The sequence below is a fragment of the Erithacus rubecula genome, assembly GCF_903797595.1.
Source record: "Erithacus rubecula genome assembly, chromosome: 1".
Taxonomy (NCBI): domain Eukaryota; kingdom Metazoa; phylum Chordata; class Aves; order Passeriformes; family Muscicapidae; genus Erithacus; species Erithacus rubecula.
In genome coordinates, this window is record NC_136658.1 from 85430955 (window position 1) to 85449818 (window position 18864).

General features: G+C 38.1%; 1 protein-coding gene across 1 annotated transcript in view; it reads left to right on the forward strand.

Moving 5' to 3' along the window:
* Window positions 1-18864, forward strand: part of LOC306799553 (pinopsin-like) — a 74407-nt gene that overhangs the window by 34651 nt on the left and 20892 nt on the right. Inside the window, exon 4 of the mRNA XM_079300739.1 lies at window positions 18107-18340. Within this exon, the coding sequence (XP_079156865.1) occupies window positions 18107-18340 (234 nt within the window). The remainder of the gene's footprint in view (window positions 1-18106; window positions 18341-18864) is intronic.

Consider the following 18864-nt stretch of genomic DNA (forward strand, 5'->3'; position numbering starts at 1 on the left):
GACTTTCTGGGTTTTTTCCAATTAGAGATTTTTGATGGAGATTTTTTTTTAAATAAAGGGGACACACACAACACAAATCTTGACCTCACTATTTTTCACAGATCAGCAATGCATCAGTATTTTATTTTTACATAATCCTCCTCTGAAACATTTAGATGTTAAAAATAAAACAATATTCTCTTGACCCTGAAACCACTCAGGGCCTTGTACAGCAGTGCTTAGCCAAAGTGCAATGGAACCAAAGATCCTGGAAATCCTTGCAGCCTAAAATGGCTTAAAATGCCTGTGAGACTCAATGTCCTGAATAAAATAGCTCTGTGAGGTAACAAGGCACTAAAGGCTGGGTATTTTTTGGTTTCTGTCAGGCATATTGTCAAGAAGTCCAGGGACACCTGGATACCACCAGAAATGTCTCAAATTTGCATGTTCCTACAGGATGTTTCCATTTTTGTGATAAAGTTTCCCGGTGCAAAAATGTTGTGCTAGGAATTATTTTGACTTTAGCTGATCTGTAAATTGCCAAGGAAACACTTCTGTTGCAGTGCAGCTGTCTTATAGAATGTCAAGAGTATTTCTGTGTTTAAAGCTTTTCCCACCTTCTCCATCTTCTCCACCTTGCTCAGTATGCATATGTGGTATGATAATAAACATGCAGCTCTTGCATGCACATAATAGTTCATTTCCCCTGGGGTTTAACAGGGGTAAAGGTGCAAATACTGGTGTTCAGCTCACTTTGCCTCATCATTACAGCAAAGAAGTATCGAGAAGTCACATTAATTTTGATGTTCTAAGAATGTGTTCTCTCATGTTCATGCAGTATCTGAATTATCACAGGTTTTGTTGTGAGGTTTATAGGACTATATTTGCCTTTTCCCCCCCCCCCCCCATTTGTTATTAAAATAAACAGCCAGGATATTTTATAGAATTATTCCCCTTGGTTAAATTGTTGCTGCTTTGCAGACTACTTGTCTCCATCTTGTGGAAATTAGCTTGTGTTGTCTGTAGTAGATTGAAGTAGGGGTCATACTTCAATTGACAATTATCTTTTGTCTTACTATACATACTCATTCCATTGGGTCTGACAGCAAAGTGAGGGCCACTGTCACAAGTGATAAATTATAGCAGAAATAGGGCCAATAATATTTTAAACACAAATTTATATTTCAGGCAGCATTGGATTAATTTAAGTCAATAATAATTGATGGCCAATGCTCTAAGTTCCTTTAGTTACTAGCCTTAGTAACTAGATAGAATAGTAGAATATAACCTTAGAGCACAGCAACTTGGGGCAGTCAGCTGTGTGACTAATAATTGTTTGTTTGTAATGTGTGACGGGAATAATTGGGAAAATCAGGTTGGAGCAGAAGGAAGGGAGCAGTCTGTGGTAAAGGCCACTGCCTTGGCCACAGCAGGGAGATTGTGCAGTTTGTTGGGACCAAGTGGCTGCTCCTGTGCAGGTCTGGGAAAACAGCCTGCACCCTGATGGAGAACAGCTACCAGTAGAGTGAAACCCATCCCTGTGAACTGTGTAGAGCAGAGGTTTCTGAGGCTTTTAAAAATTAAATACTTACATATAGCTTTTCAAAACTTCTGCTCCTGCTGGAAGAAAAGAGGTACAGTTCAGGCACTTTCCAGTTTGCCCTGACACTTGCTTTTTGGGAACTTTCTTCATTGAAGGAGCTCTTGTCCAAAACTTCCTAGAAGAAATGATACCCATATAACATTATGTAGGCAGTTTTGCATTTCTTCTTATTAGCAGAAGTTGCATTTGAATTTCACTTTATTAGTAATGTAGTAGTTAGATGAGCCCTTCAGCTTCTTAATTATAAAGATCTTCATACTAAAAAGCTCAGGAATCCTTATGCAGTAAATCAATGTCCCTGTGCACAGGTAAAGGATAGGAAAGAAAAAGATAAGATCTTAATTAGCCAATGTTTCTTTCAGAGAAATATGCATAAGGTGTTTTACTCTAATTCTCAAGTTATTTTAAATCTGTTGATTCTCAAACTTTTCTATTTTATACAGTTTTCATTGTAAGTTAACTACCGTCCCCTTTTGTGGTCTTAATTTGTTCTTCCCTTGTTATTTCAAGGTATAAAACTAACAAGAGTGAACATTCACTCTTAATTTATAATGTTTAGGGTCCTGAGACTTCTCTTCCCTGTTCATTAAACATTTTTTCCCTATGATTCTTCTTTTAAAATGTCTACACCATATGCATCTTAAAACAACAAACAATGGTCTTTGGCTTGAGGTGGAGTCACCTGGGCTTACAATGAATGGGTGATTATTTGACTTTTAGTACAACTGACATCTGCTAAGCAGCCAAATTAATCACAGATGATCGTGTGCTGGAGCTGCCTTAGGTTATATTCCAGACCTTCTCCTGTACTTGAGAGTGGCAATCTGAATTTAAATGGCAGATCTATCGACTAAACAGCTTCTAATAAAAAGCTTCTAATAAAAAACATGTAAGATGTTTTCTAAGGTGATCTCAGCAATATTTGTTTTGTTTCTGGTCACTTACATGGCAGAAGAGGCACAACATTTCAGAAGACTGCAATGTTAATTTTATCTGGTAATATAACACTTCACTTGAAATTGCCCCAAATACGGCAAGATAGATTTCCATTTACCTGAGATCTTGCTACTTATATCTGGCCTATTAAAGATTAAATATAAACAAAGTTTGAATAAAACTGACCTACACAGAAATTAAAAAGGAAGAAATTAATAAATCAACCAGACAAACAAAAATCGAGCGAACACTCCCTAAAGAATGGAACTTTCCCTGCCTGGAGCACATGGAAGTATACATCTTTTTTTTAATTCCCATTGGCAGTCCCATTAAGATTACTTAAAAATTTGGTTATATGTCTGTAAAATATTGCATACAAGCTACTGCCTTGCACAGAAAATAGAATGAATATTGCCACTAGTTCCTGATTGCATCTATGCCTGCTTAAATGCTAGTAGTACTCTGTTCTGCTCTGATGCCCTCAACATGGAGCTGGGCATTTAAAAATACCTGTCTCTGGGAAAGTTCATTTAACAAGTTCACCTTGAATATTGCTTTCTTCTTTCTCTATTGTTATGGCTTGCAAGAGCTCAATAAAATTCCTTAAAGGCCTTACCTGATACTTTTTTTTCTCTCACTCCCTGAGCAGCTTCAGGATATGAGGTCAGTTTAAATGTCAAGTTGAAAGAACTGACTTTCACATTGCTCCAACCTGGCCTTTCTGCATCAGTCTTTAATCTTTCTGAAGAAAATTTGTAACTGTGGTTGGTAGCCTGGCCTTGGCCTTTTGTTAATTGTGTGGTACTCCTGGGAGAATTTTCTTTCTATATGTTTTCTTTCAGTGTTCAGCAGTGTAAATGCTCTTCTGCCCTGCTTATGCTTCTGTGCTCCACGATGGTCAAGGCTCAGTAGGTGCTTAGTCATGTCAGCCTGGAACACTTTGAATTTTCTCAATATATAATTAAATGGATTTGCTTTTGTCTCCATTGCTTGACAAGTAAGTTCAGAATGTTAATTCAGTCTAAATGTCAAGTTAAAAGAAATACAATTCCAGCCTGCTGAATCGTCTTGTTAACTCATTCTTCTTTTTTACTTTGACCTTTCCTTAGGGAGGTACAGGTACTACTCCATTAGTTTCAGCCTTTCCAGAAGAATGGTGGAATTTTATATGACTACACCATCTCTGAGGTCATTAAATTCACGCTGGACATGTTTTATACTGGCTCTAACTATATCTATCCATACTTACTGATTGCTCTGTGAAGAATTCTTCTGCCCCAAAACTCAAAAGTGTTGCTCACAAGTGAGCTGAACTTGCAAAATATCTATATTTAATAAATACTGACTTGAAGAGGGTTGGACTTGTTAGTGAACCATTGCTAGAATAGTTTATATCTGGACCCTAATTATCCTAGATGTATTGACCCTACTGAAATTCGAATTAGAAGGAATTCTAGAGCTAGAGAATTGTTAAAAATATCTGTGTTGATTTTTCCTGGCTGTAATTGTAAAAAAAAAAAAAAAAAAAAAAAAAAAAAAAAAAAAAAATCCAGAACAAAATTAGGTCTTAAAAAACTGGTTTTTCCTTGCAAATTAAAGGATATGTTATACAATTTGAAGTAGTATTAATTTGCAGATTGAGGGAGTGAAATACAGATTTGACTGCTTGCCAAGTGCAAAATGTCCATCCTTAGTGTGTGACATCCTCAGTAGTTACATCCCCCTTTAGCAGACTGACAGTAAATATCCATGGAGATCATTGACTGGGAAGTGAGTGCAGTTCATTGGGAAAGCCAGGAGCAATGGCCAACAACAATTGTCTGAAGCAGGAAAGCTGAGTAACTTTGTCTGCAATGTCACAGATCAAGGGTGAGGTGGGCAATACCAGGTGATAACAGCACCTGAGGTGCAGCTATATGTGCAAAGTAACTATCACACATCATATATATTCATACATGTATGATAAAGGGATTTTGGTTATCACCCTTCAAACACATGGCAGAGTTAGTTTGAATAATTTCATGAAAAATTCCATTTTCTATTCAGAAAAATCAAACAAGGTGTTAGAAATTGTAGGAAAGGAATTGAAAGAAATATCCCCAATATTGTTATACCACTGTGTAAACTTAAATATTGTAAGGAGTACTGGTCATCCATTTGAATAGAATACAAGAAAAACAGAAAAGGTGCAAAAAAGGATAACAAGTGCTATCAGAGCTATAGAAGTACTGTTCAAGGAGAGATTAAAAGTGGTAGAAATATCCTTAGAAACCAACATTCAAATATTAAAATCTTTCAAGTATGTACTACATTTCAGACACTCAAGGTGAAATCTCAGATTCCAAGATTAATATAATATGAACAATATAATATGATCCCAGCTGGAAAGCATCCTGGCCCATCCTAGAGTACCACAGAGAGCCCTGTGTGTGTAGATAGTGTTTCAGAAGCAGAACATGAATTCTGAATTTCCAACTCCATAAGCAAGAGTTGACCTTATCACACAAATTCCTTCCTTCCACTTCTCTTCCTCTTTTCCTTTCCTTTGCTGATCCTTCCCAGCTCCCCCTTCCCATCCTCTCCTGACCTTTTCTCTCCTTCTCATTCCTGTTAGTCTCATTCAACAAGAAGCTTGCTAATAATAATTATTTTCATCTAAATTAAAGCACATGTTAAGGTAATGATGTTTGCTTACTGAACCAATCTAATGGAACCTCTATATTAGATTACTCTTAGATTGCTCCTGAAAAAGACCTGCAGCTGTATGAACTGATGTCTTCTAGGACACAGTCAGTAGTCTCATTGGCAGACCAGTTTGCCATCTGTTCAACTGCCACTTTTTCAGGATTCTAATCACCACCAAAAAAAAAAAAAAAAAAAAAAAAAAAAGGAAAAACAAAATATACTAAAGAATAGCCATCATAACATTCTTTTATTGCACCTTTGTCAGTCCCCCTGGAATATGTGAGAATGCATGGCAAGTAGCTCAAACGAACCATTACAGAGTGATAATGATTTTTCTGCTAGGATACAAAATTTGGAATCTATATTGAATGTTTTCAGTTGTCATCAGTACTGTATTACTGATTGTGCTCCCCTAAACCCAGAAATCTGTGCTACCCGAAGAAATTATTTATAAAAACACTATCTTTTGTACAGCAGCAGAGTTACAACAATTGTGTTTGCTATACTTCTCCCCTTCAACAAATGAGAAACTAATTTCAGGGAAAACCAATATTATTTAGAAGTAAAGTTCCAAACCCAGCTATCTTGTATCCCAGTCATCTTCTAAGAGGTTATTTTGGTCTTTTTCTTACTGAGATTGTGGCTTTACTACAGTAACACCCTTTCACAGGCTCAGAACTGTCAGGATTCAAAAGAATTAGTAGCAAAGCCAGTATAACCTGATGGACTCTTGGTGTTTTTCACTGTTTTCTCCAAAGTATGCCTATCAGGAAGATGTGTCTTACTTTATGCATGATTACAGTTCACATATAAAAATGAAATGGAGCTTGCCAACTAACCAAGTTTTGCAAAGTTGCACATTTTATTTTTAATGTGTAATCTATTTCTCTTCGCTATCAAGTATAATTCAGCATCAGTATACTTCACAATTGTGTGTCAGCACTATCTTTATTGTGCTCTTTCAGCAGAGAAATGACAAGGATTTATCTGAGTCTGGTGAAGTTAACACAGCTCATCACTTTCACAAATGCCTGGCTTTCTCCTAGAATTGCCAGTAGGATGCCAGCTGGACTCTGAGTGCTGTAAACCTGCCACTTCTTCCCTGAGTGATGATGGTGACTGTAAAAATCACTGACCTGCCTTTAAGCAAGCTTGGTGAACTCATTTCAGTGGAGACCATTGGTAGCCTGTTGCAAAGTCAGCAGGAAATACTCAGTAGATCCCCACTTCACAGAATGCTCTGTGCTGTGGGCAATTTTAACACTTACTCAGCATTAATAGGTTTAGTGGTGGCCTACTAATCCTTAGTAGAATTCTTGAGAGAAAAATCTTCTTTTCTATCCATCAGTCTGTCCATTTACTGCAGAAATGTCAGACAAGGAGTTTTGCTTCCCAATGATCCTCTACCAAACAGCAGGTAGAAAAGTTTCTTTTTTTTTCCTCCCACTACTCTAAATAGGCTTTTAAGTCTTTGTAGTTGAATATTCTGTATCAGAACTGCACAATGAGAAATCACACAAGATGAATAAACACAGGCTAGGAATCTGCACAGTCTAAAGGATCTAATTTGAATAGTGAATCCCACACAGTGTGTGGGTTTGGGAACATTATATCTTTGCAAACAGAGTAGATATTATTGTGGGATAGGTGAGCAGAGGTGTGGAACGCCTGAACTTGGTTGTGCTCCGTCTGCTTGGCTTTGCTAAACCAAGATATGCACATTTTGAGAACAGACATGTGAACAGTTTTCAAATGTTAAAACACTGCTAGCAAAGAGAAGCAGTTGTGCCTCATTGTGCTTGGGTACCCTTACACTGATGGAAAGACACAAAAAACATTTTCTAGAAATAAAGGTCTAGATCAGAGGCTACGGAAAGGTTTGTAAGGATATAAGTGTTGAAATCATGGAGAAGGTTGTTCAGGGGTATGAAATATCTTTCTATTAGACAGTGACTCTCAAGCTGACTGAGGAGAATTTGTCCTGCATTTAGTGCATACAGGGGAAGGGGGAATGAAGGACAACACCAAATCCCTTGAGAATCCTTCCAACCCTCTGGCTGTAAGATTTTAAATGCATTAAAATTCATGGAATTCCTAATATTTATTTGCAAAGATAGTAAAACCACTTCATCACAGTAAGAGGGAATGTACAGTACTGGAGTAGTTTATGGCAACATGAAAATGAAATGGTAGGAAAGGAGAGAAATTCAGTCCTTTGTCTCCACCAGCTGCTATTTATTTTAATGTGTATCTGACAAAATAATATAAACTTTCAGAATGCCAAATTTGTGAATATGTAACAACAGCTATAACCCGAAACTTTGCTGACACTGTCACATTTGGCAATTGTTTTCACTTAGAGAATGTTTTATGGCATATTTATTATACTGTGGGGTGCATATATCTGTTTCTGTTGCATTAGAAAACACATACATCCTTTTATTTTCAAATATTATGTCCAACTTCAGAAGATAGACCAGTGAAATAAATTGGCTTAATCTGGAGTCGAACAGTCATGTATGCTGGTAAAAGTATAATTCAAAGGTATTTTACTAAAAAAGCCCCATACGTACATCTGGTTTTTTATACTCCTTTGCTCTATGTTCTGATGATGATGACTATGCAGAGAAGACATCTAGATGGCTCCACTTTAGGCCATAATTTGGTGTAAAGCTGAAATAAAGAAAAAAAAATGGCATTTATATCCTTCCCTCAGCCATATGTGTCTAGAACTTGCAAGTTTTCAAGCATCGTTGCTTCCACAGACCCACAGTCTTTCATCAGAAAGGATACAGGGGGTAGAAATTGGAAGACTCTCAACAAGCTCATCCATTTGAGTTGTAAGCATTTGGAAAATTTGAATGTTTTGAGCTACACAAGAAAGCATCTTATTTTTGTTAGTTCTGTTCAAAATGCTGACAAGGAATAGTATTTAAAACACAGTTGTCCATCTTATCTGTATTATGTAGGAGTCATAGTGTGTTTTTATATGTCATACTGCATATCACAAAACTATGGTCAGAACATATAAATGTTGGATCTTGCATGTCTCAGAGATCTGTGCATGGATAATTTCTGATCAATTCTTGTAGACTGTGACTTGTTTCTCTAGTCCATTCCTTTCCATGTTGTATTTCTGCCCACCAGCTGCCTTATGCTATATCTAACACCATCAAAGCCTTTCCCATCATTTACACATTTTTTTCTTCTATCACTTTTGGGTATGACATGCCTTAAATATCCTGTAAAAGGTTCCTAAAATGGAGTTTATGGATCTCTGCAAATCATTTCATATCGCATTTTTGAAGACATGATGATTCTGAGTGCTGCAGGCTTGGAGGAGGCACTCCCACACACAATTTCCTACATCTTGTTTCCATGTGAAGCATGGAAATCCATGTGAAAGTCTGGCTGCCCACAGTGAACAGGATGCCCCCCTCTTTAGAGAACATTTCTGGCAGAGTGTGTTCATTCTGACAGAGAGGCTGAACCAGCCCAGTGCCTTCCCTTTCTTGGTGGAGCCTGATGCAAGGAGGAATGAGGCTTTGAGGGGATCCTCAAGGAACCATTGGAGGGGTAGACAGAGTAGATGACCCCACACTGAAGCTGTGATGGTTCTCCCAAAAGTGCCAGTGGGAAAGGCAGCATCACAAAAGGCACAGCCTGTAGCACCAGGCTAAAAAAGCTCTGTGGACAAATCACTAGGAAGGACCACATATACACTAGAAAATGGATGTACTTACTCCATATATAATTATTTATTCTTTCCTTACCTATTCCCTGATCATTTTCTTACATTCATTTATGTTGTCTTCACCTTGTAATGTGAAATTTTGGTCTAATGCTATGAATACAACAACTCCAATAGAACTTTCTTAAAAATTTGTTTTGTGGGGGCAGGAATGAAACTTCTAGGAAAAAAAAGTATTTTTGGTGGTTTTGGCTTGGCTTCTATTAACTCTACTTATTCTAGGTAGATATAGAAATCACCCAAAGTACCTCATGCTCTGGTTATTTCCAGTAGCCACTGATTTTATATAATTTGTAAAGGACTGTCTGTAATCCCCAAGCTACAAAAAAGGACCTTCCTTTTCTGTGTGAGAAGAGAAATAAATGTTTATTTATTTATTTAATGCCAGGCTAGGTACAACTTCCTTTGCTTACCCTAACTTCTTCAGGTGCAACACACTCCTGAGTTCACCTCTCCCAAGGGAAGAAGGTGTGTACACCTGAGCTTCAGTCTTATTGATTAAATTCAATTTGCCTAACTTAGCTGTTTCTATGTCCTGTTTGTCATTCTGTGTTGAAAAAAATGGTAATATGTTGTAGAGTGGGATTTAAAATCAGGAGGGTATCAAGGGTCCTGCTGAGAGGAGAATTAGAGACTTACAGACTTCCCAGGGTTGAAATGGTTTTGTGTTGTTTTTTTCTGAATGCACCTGTGCAATGGCAAGTGCATAAGAATTTGAGGGAAAGCATCTGGAGGAGAACATTTTCAGGCTATTTTTGGCATAATTCCTGTATTTTTAAAGATGCCAATTAGATGAGAGCTTTGAAAACACTTTGTATTTATATTTTTTGTTGGGTCCATAGGATTTGACAAGCAGATCCAAATGCATCCATTAGACTTATTTAAATATAAATATCTACATGTCAAAGGCATACCCATATGTTCTTAATGATCCCTTGCTTTATGTCAGAGAAATTTTCAGGAAAGTGGGAGGGGATCCCTCAGTAAAGTGTGAAAAATCAGCCCTCTCCCCAGGAGAAAGGGTAATTGTGATTAGGTACTGAAAGACTGCTGATGTCTGAGAGATTTTATCATCTGATTTCACTGTGAGGAGTGCAGCTAACAATCCAGAGGAAAGCAAAGCTTGAGTTCTCACCCACATGTGCTAGCCTGGTGAAGAGTAGCATTAAATGTGAGTGGGAGCTTACATACCTGCAAAAATGGACCTAGGGGAATAGCCAAGCTCCATTTTCACAGAAAACATTACCCTGACACTTTATTTTTTTTAATTCACGCCCCAGATTCAGAGAAAGTATTGATATTTAGAGTAGAAAAGATTGTGGTTCATGTATTCATGAGGTAAGGAGGGTGGTGAGTAATACTTGCATCATAACTTGCATTTTCCTGACTTTCTTCTCCAAACTTTGATGGCTCTGGTGTAAAAATTTTTACATAATTATGGAAATACATAAGTGTGTGTGTATAAAATGTGTGTATATATATTTGTATGACATATAATGTGTGGTATGTATAAGTTCTTGCATAAATATAAATATATGTATATACATATTTCAAAATGTTATTTTTTGTCATTGATTGAAAACACTTTTCCTTTAGGAACAGGAAAGTATGCAGTCCATTTTCTATGTAGATGGTAGCTATTGTTGTTTAGCATAAAGTATTTTAGAAAGAAACCTGGAAAGAAATTTTACACCTGTCAGCTCATCTGTTGTTGAAGAGTTCAACTTTATTAGTGATATTGCATATACACATTCTACATTTTGATGGAATGTCTGGAAGAAAAAATACAGAAACCAAGAAGGAATTAAGGTCTGACATTTTGCCTTCCTGCTTCAGAAATTCTTCAATGCAAAGTACATCAAAGTCAGCTTTAATTTTTTTTTATTTTTCCTTTCCTTTATTGTCAGCTGGTCTGTTCAGTCATTCAAAGCCATCACAGAAGTTTTTAAAACAACAACAAAAATCCTAACCCAAACCAGAAGCTGTTTATTAAATTATTGGTTGAAAATATAATTTGTTGGCAAGTTTTTAAGGAAGAGGAATGTTAAACTGAATTAGTGCCTTGATTTTCTTAAAGCAATCTCAACACCTTCCACCCTTGTAGTAGTGAGTTGTGTTCAGAGCAGCAACACATGTAGTAATATTATAATACAGGTTCACATCTTCCTTGTGTTAAAGACTCCCAAGGCTGAATGCAGCACTCCAGGTGGGTTCTCCAGAGGGCAGAGTAGAGGAAAATCACCTCCCTCATCCTGCTGTCCAGTTGTCCTTGATGCAGCCCAGATGCATTTGGGCCATCTGGGCAGAGAGTGCACATTGCTGGTTCACCTTCAGCATTTCATCACTGGGAACTCTGACTTCCTTTCCTGCAGGAATGGCCTCAATGACTTTTCCAAGTCTGCAGTAATTTTTGGGATTTCCTCAGCCCACGTGCAGCACCTGGCACTTGGATTTGTTGAATTTCTAAAACTTAGTGTTTGGACAATGCTGTCAGTCACATGGTGCAATTATTGGAGCTGCCCTGTGCAAGGACAGGAGTTGGACTTTGATGGTCCTTGTAAGAGCATCTAATGGACTTCTCTATCTAAAACCAAACAACTGTGAATGCAACCCAAATTATAGCAGGAATATACACCTTAAATCTTCTCATGCACACTGGTTCTAGAAAATACACAGCAATTAAAGAAGGTCAGGATAAAACATGAATTATCAATTACAAGAGTGACACCATGAGCTCCTTGTTTAATTTATGGGAATATGTTCACTGTGTTAGTCAAATTGCTGCTAAAAGCCCTTTAGCAGTGGGAAAAAAAAAATTTAAAAAACCCTGCATCTAAGAGGATTATAGTGCTCCTTAAGTCCACAATAGAACTTGGCAGATTTTAGCATCAATAGCAGTTATGCTTTAAGGGCAATGTACAAAGCCATGAATTTTGTATTTAAAGCATCTCTTCACCTTGAGGCATTAGGGCAGCTAATTCCCATTTCAATAACAAAAATTTACAATAAAACCAGTCTTCAGATAAAATATCCTTCCTGTGGACTTAAAATCCTACATTTCACAGTGACATAAAATAATTAGCTATATGGCCCCTTGTGTGGTTTTATGGCTTCTGCCTTCTGTATTTGTTGCTATTAACTCATTATGTGGCCCCAGCTGAGCAAAATGCTCACGTGCATGCTTGAATTTCAGTTTGCTCACTGAGTATGTAAGTGTAAATGCTTTGTAGAGTCAAGGCCCATTGAATTCTAAGATGACCCAAAACAGATGTTTCTGTTCACTCTCCATTTCCACAGGACAATACATCTCTTCAGTGTTCACTCATTTTGAACTTAGCCACCCAACTGCTAACAAAGGAAGCATTTATTTTTAAGCCAGTGAATCCTCTTTTCCCAGGATTGCCTATTTTAAACAACAAAGTATTTAATCCCCCTTATTATTAATCTGTACAGTACTGGTTCTGGGGTAGCGCACACTGAGAAATAGATTACTTGTAGAGTATATTTCCTACAGCTATTTAGAGCTTTACATGCTTTGGAGGTGTGGTTGTTTGTTTTTTCTCCTTTTTTCCTTGTTTTGCCTGAGGACAGAATCCACAGAGAAGGGAGAAGAGAAAGCTCATCACAACTGACATTTCAGTAACTGCTTAGTTTGCAAGGTTTAGTAGAGGTTTATTCATACCAATAAATGGGGGCCATATCTGATTTTCTTTCTTTTAGAAATGTGACAGAGAGGACTGTCTTACTTGGCTGGCTCATGATGGAAGAATGATCTTTTTCCAGCTTTTTCATCTACTGCAGCTTTTGCATAGAAAGTCTAGATGCCTTCTGTTCATTTCAAGAAGAGGTAGTAGACTAAATGTTCAAAGACTGGCAGACTTCCCTCAGATAATTATGAATATTTTACTTGTGTCTGGTTTTGGTAGTACTGTCAAACGCTTGATCATGTCAAAACAAGCAGTTATAGCTGATACTCAAAAATGCTGGTGGCAACAAACACTGCTGCTCATAAATAGCCATGTCTTCACTGTGCAGTTCTGAAGTAGTGAAGTAAACATGGTTGTGTGAGTGTTAGACACAAATACAGATCCAGGAATAAAGCATTAACTGTGACAAAAAAAGCACTTTGTGCCCTGTTTCTATATTGCTTGTTTAGAGCAAGCTACATAAAGGATGTTTACAGCATCCCCTATTTAGGTGCACAGGGTATAATGATACTATTTTCCATCTTAATAAATAGCTGGAGAAGCTTTTGTAACAAAACTCACAAACAGGACCCCTGATTTCTAAGGTTCTATGATGTACATGTCCCTTGCTTGAAGTGGCTCTGGATGGTGCATAGTCTTTCCATCTAGTGGTTAGATGGATGGGATACCATGTATTCTTCATAACTTTTCAAGATGTTCACAGCTTAAAATGGGGACAGGTAAAATATGAAGGAAGTACTTTATGAGAAAAAGCACATGGGGTAATTAAGTAAGGAGGAGAGAGTAGGGTAAATGTGAAAAATAAAACACAAGGAAATTCAAAGCTGTCAGGTTAGATCTTCATTATTGAAGCTTCTCCTTCTTAATAGCTAACTTAGGCCCAGCTCCCTTTCCTTACATATATAACAAAACCCAGTTTGTCCATGGTGATGGAATATGATAGACTGAGTGCACATGTGCCTCTGATACTGTGGGCCTTACAGTTGCCTTACAATTCCTGTGCACAAACACCCTTCAGGTGTTTCCTGGCACTTCTGCCTTCTTATCAGTAGATGAAGTGCCTCCAGTATTCCCTTGGTCCTATAAGTCATGCCCAGATAAATCCAGAGAGATCTGAGCCAGGGGCTGCAGTAGGTCAAACTTTTGGCTCCGGAGCACAGGAAGGGGCAGGCTGTCCCCTTGGGCAAGGTGCTGCTCAGGGTTCTTCTCCAAATGAAGCTGTTTGATGGCTAAAAAAACATATTTAAAGCAGTAAATCCCTGCCCAGAGGCAGGTAACTGCTGTCTTCTTTTGTCTGGGCTGGAAAGCTCCAGTGCTCGGCCTGACAGAATCCCATGCACTCAGCTGTGGTTGCCATCTGGCTGCTCCCTCCAGGAACAGGCTGACTGAACCAGGTGACTTGGACAGGGATGAGGTCTGGATTGACAACCACAAGGCCTAAATTGGGTAACCAGAACCCTGTTACCTTAAAATCATTTTCTATGACCAACTGTCCTATCATTATCTCCCCTACCATTGTACAACAGTGTTCATGTGTTTGGAAGATTTACCTGTCTGCTGCAAGGACAGACCCACTCTCTTTCCTCTTTAGGGAAAGGACAGACTTGTTCTCCTTAGAGGAAGTCAAGCTTCCTCTAGGTCATACCTTTTCTCTGGGTCCTTGTGCCCACACATTGGCCTGCATCCAGTTTAAAGGCTTTTTTCTCTCCTTGCAGAGTACCTGTCACAGCAGATATTTTGAATCCTTTTCTTGAATCTCCAACCTAACAATCTCCACAGTTACAGCAAAAGCTATCTGTATGTCTTTTTACTAATCCCTCCATACCCATATTGTAAGGTCCCCCCTTGTCTTTGGTTTACAACCTCTCCAGATTCTCACCAGTGCTGTTGAAATTTTCTATGCTCTGCTAAGAGCTCCCCAGTTTCATCTTTTCCAAACAATGGAATAGCAATGCACCCATCACTTGGTGAGTGATGTATCTGCTGTCTTGTCAGCTGTGGCTGCAGATTTTGAGGCAAACTGTTCAATGTGTCACTTGGGCTCCTTCTGAGGACACTTGTACCATGCCAGCCTCCTCACTGAGCACCACCCTGGCTTCTCCCACACTCTGGCCTGTCACATCTAAGGTACATGCTCAGCATGCTGCCCTACTGATCCAAGCAATGGCATTTTTGTGTCAGATTGACTGGAAATAAGTGTTGGGTATATGTGAGATGCACATGGCTGCAGTGCAAATCCAGACCAGAGCTAATTGTGCCACTGTTATGCTCAGTGCTGGAGATTAGACAAGCTTGCCTGTCACTGTCTCCAGCTGAGCTCCGAAAAACCAAAACATTTCTGCTACTTCCCAAGATGAAAGTAGGGGAGAAACACAGTTTCCTCATTAAAAACCCCTCAACAACCAATTCTCTAGCCTTCTTTTCATTAAATATAGTGGCTTCTCAACCTCTATATTGCTAAATTTGGCAGGAGATGATCATTGTTCCAGAGAAAACAGTTGAGTTTATAGCAAAGTTTTTTTTAGTCATCCTACATGAATACAATCTCATCTCAATGGGCCAGTATTTCTTGTGCCATTTTAAAATGTGGTTTAGATCTTCTAAGTGCTTTAAATTTATATTATATATAGCCTGTATGTTCACATTTAGACAGAGATTTACAAGCTCAGCTATTCTACAATATTATTTGAATCTAATTTTTCTCATCACTATCTGATGCTCTTCTGCCAGCTGGATATCCAGGGAAGCATTTCCATCTGACTACTGAAAATACAGTGTAGCAATTGCATTAAATTCTCCAGTAGTTTTAAAATAACAAATAGAATTATTTTAATGTTAAAATGTCTACTGCTTTTTCACCTGCAGAAGTGTAATCCTTCTGTAGGTTACATGAACCTGACTTATATTTTGCTGGAGGCCTTCCAGTACCTATAAACAGACAATTTTTAAAGGTAGGCTGCAAAACTGCAAAAGGCAATGAAACCAAGAGTGTAAGGACAAATGTGGTACATGATTTCAAAACTTCCCTTCCTATGGAAATGACCTAAAGATGTGAAAGTGGAAGGATACATGCCAAAATCACATCCACAGCCACTCTACTGTTAGACATATTTCCTTTCTTCATTTATGGTCTCTGTTGTGTCTGTGCAGATTATTGCAAATTCTTCAAGACTGGTATCTGAACACAGAACAAAAATGTGTTGCCTGATCCTTCTGTATTTGCTGAAGATCTTCAGCTGTGGATGCCATGGCTAACAAAGCTTTGCATTCCTTGGTTAATATTTAATTTGTAGCACAGCTGCAGCTCACATTGGATCCTGGATTCATCAGTCAGACAAATTTCTCATTAATCATGAAAAATTTAGTACAAATAAGCAATATTTGGATTTGACAATTATCTATTATTAATCCTTTTTTCAAGCTAAAGTAATTATAAAATAAACAGGTTGCAACCTTAGTAAAAAAATAGTCCCAAGTCTTCTCAGAAAGGATAGACTTTATTTTGTTATTGCCTTTTTGCAGAAAATCATTAAAAACAGTCAGGAAAAATATTTACTAGTTTTGAGCAGACAAAGTTATTGTGTATTTCATTGGCAGGAACGTTTCCACTAAAACTCCAGATAGAACCAAGCACTTTAGAAGCCTAGATTTATAATGAACTAAAAGAAACTGAAGCCTAGATTTATAATGAACTAAAAGAAACTGTAACCATATTACTTTGCCTTCACATGTACCTTATGCAGTCACTATATATGTGTCTGTGTGTTTAACTCACAATCCAATGCATAAACACAGACATTGTGCAGGAAGACCCACACTACAAAGAAGTAGAAAAAGCTCTATTTCCTTGGCATGTGCAAGGTATGTGTCAGGCAACAGCAAATGACATTTGGCTGGGGTGGTTGGTGACTTGCACCTTTAACTGTGTTCTATTCATTTACCTGCATCAGTTTAAACCTACTGATTTAAAACTTTTTTATTATTATTATTATTTGATTAAGTAAAGTTTGGATTTGTTCCATTACACAGGGCTGATTTTTTGCTTATTTATGTTTGTAGTTTTACATGGGCTTAATTCCCCTAGGTGCATTCAAGAGGCAAAAAGACCTTGAAGTGGACATAAATTAGATTTGGCTGGGTACAAGGCTCAATCAATATGGTTTAAACATTTGAATAGTTCCTGAAGTCCTGCTGGCACATCTGGGTTTGCTAAACACATGCTGGGGTAAAGCTGAGGAATCAAGTATAACCTCAGGAGACCAGTGTCTCCATCCAGTCAGTGGAGACAGTCTCCAAAATTAACCTCCTTTCAGTCTTTGTTTTTAATTTTTAGGAAATGAGCTTGTTCCTCACTGTTACCACCAATGCACTTAGCAGCCCAAACACAGGAAGAGCATTCTGTAGCTGTCTACAGAAAAATGTATTCACACCAAGGCTTAAAAATAAAAGTTGGCTGTTATTTTAATGTTAAAGCTTTATTTTAGAGCTCTAGACTCCCTAAGGGCATGATGCTTCAATCCAGTACAGGTTAAAGGTGAATAAATTTTGAAGCACAGATTATAAATACTTCCACAGCAGATTTGCCCACACACTGTAACTACTGGCAAATTCATGGTAACAAGACAGACTCTTGTACCATGACTTTGAAACTGCTCATTTACATCTGCTTTTCCTGTATAGCCAATTCTACTCCATTTCCCCAAAAGCCAATGAACCACAATGAATCAGTGTTCAGCACATTTCTTTAAGAGTACAAAAACCTATTTCTTATCATTATCAGAAGTGAAGCCTTTTTACCAAAATGGTTAAGTACCTGGAAGAAATAGTCTAGGAGGAGTGAATCCTACCACTTAAAACTTCACCAAGTGATTCTGCAAGGCTTCTCTGGTGTCCCACTCCAAGTATGACCATGGCCAACACTATGCCAGGCCAGCTGAGACTTTATCTAGTGTTGAAAAGATCCAAGGACAGAGATACTAAGCACAGTCCCAGTGTTGGTCTGCTATTTCCACTCCCTTAACAGAAAATACTCCTGGTTGTTCAGACATGCTATGTATAAAGCTTCTTCATCTCAAGCAAGTTCTGTGTACCAGCATAATTTGAATAAAAACATGTATATTTACACAAGATTCTATACCTTAAAAGCAACTCCACATGACCCAACAGCTGTTAAGGACTAGATGCTTTGTCACCTTTTTACCTTTGCTCCAGCCTCCACTGGGGCTCTGGTTTATGCTGGCATGTAGTGTGGTCTCTGCAGAGCTTCCCCTAGTGCCTAATGGAGATAGTGAAAGTCTTTTCATTGCATTCAGTCACTTTTGGGTTTGCATTTGCTTTGCTTCTGGAACTACAATGTTGACTGTTACTGCTGATCCCAGGTTGTTCATGCAGTCAACCCAACAGTTCCACTTGTTAAATTTTATTTCTTTTTAAACCTTTCCCTAGGTTGGAAAAATCCACAAGAATGCTGCCCGCAAAAGGGAGTACCACGTCCTGTTCATGGTGATCACCACAGTTATCTGTTACCTGCTGTGCTGGATCCCATATGGGATTATAGCACTACTTGCAACTTTTGGCAAGCCAGGTGTTGTGACTCCAGTCACAAGCATCATACCTTCCATCCTAGCAAAAAGCAGCACTGTTTGCAATCCCATTATCTACATACTTATGAACAAGCAGGTAAGACATACATTGTTTTTGAATTTTATTTTCTTCAGGGCCCATCAGACATTCTTGACCATTGTGACTACCAGTCTTACAGATGTATCTTTAAGGAAAACTTGGAGTCTTGGAGCTATTGGAGTCTTGGGATGGAAGTGGTTACAAAGAAAAGAATACTGCTAGATAAGAATGGAAAAATGTTTGCTTACTGAAATTGCTTGTGTTCTTCTGGGGGCATACTGGGTATTGACTTGTATCCTTCAGAGTTGTTGCCAAAGGTGTTTACAAGAAAAATACTCAAACATCTGGTGAGGTTGAGGAGTTTGGGAGGGAAATGGACAAGGAGACAAAGGAATTTCATGACCTTGAAAACAAAATACAACCATTTATAAATACCACTTTCATGATAGACCCCCTTGAAACCAAATATCATTGCAGTTGTTGTTTTTGTGGATATCTACATTCTTACTGTTAAATTCACAGTTCAGCTACATGCCAAAATAGATAATTAATTTTGTCTCATGAGCACCAAAGTGTATTCT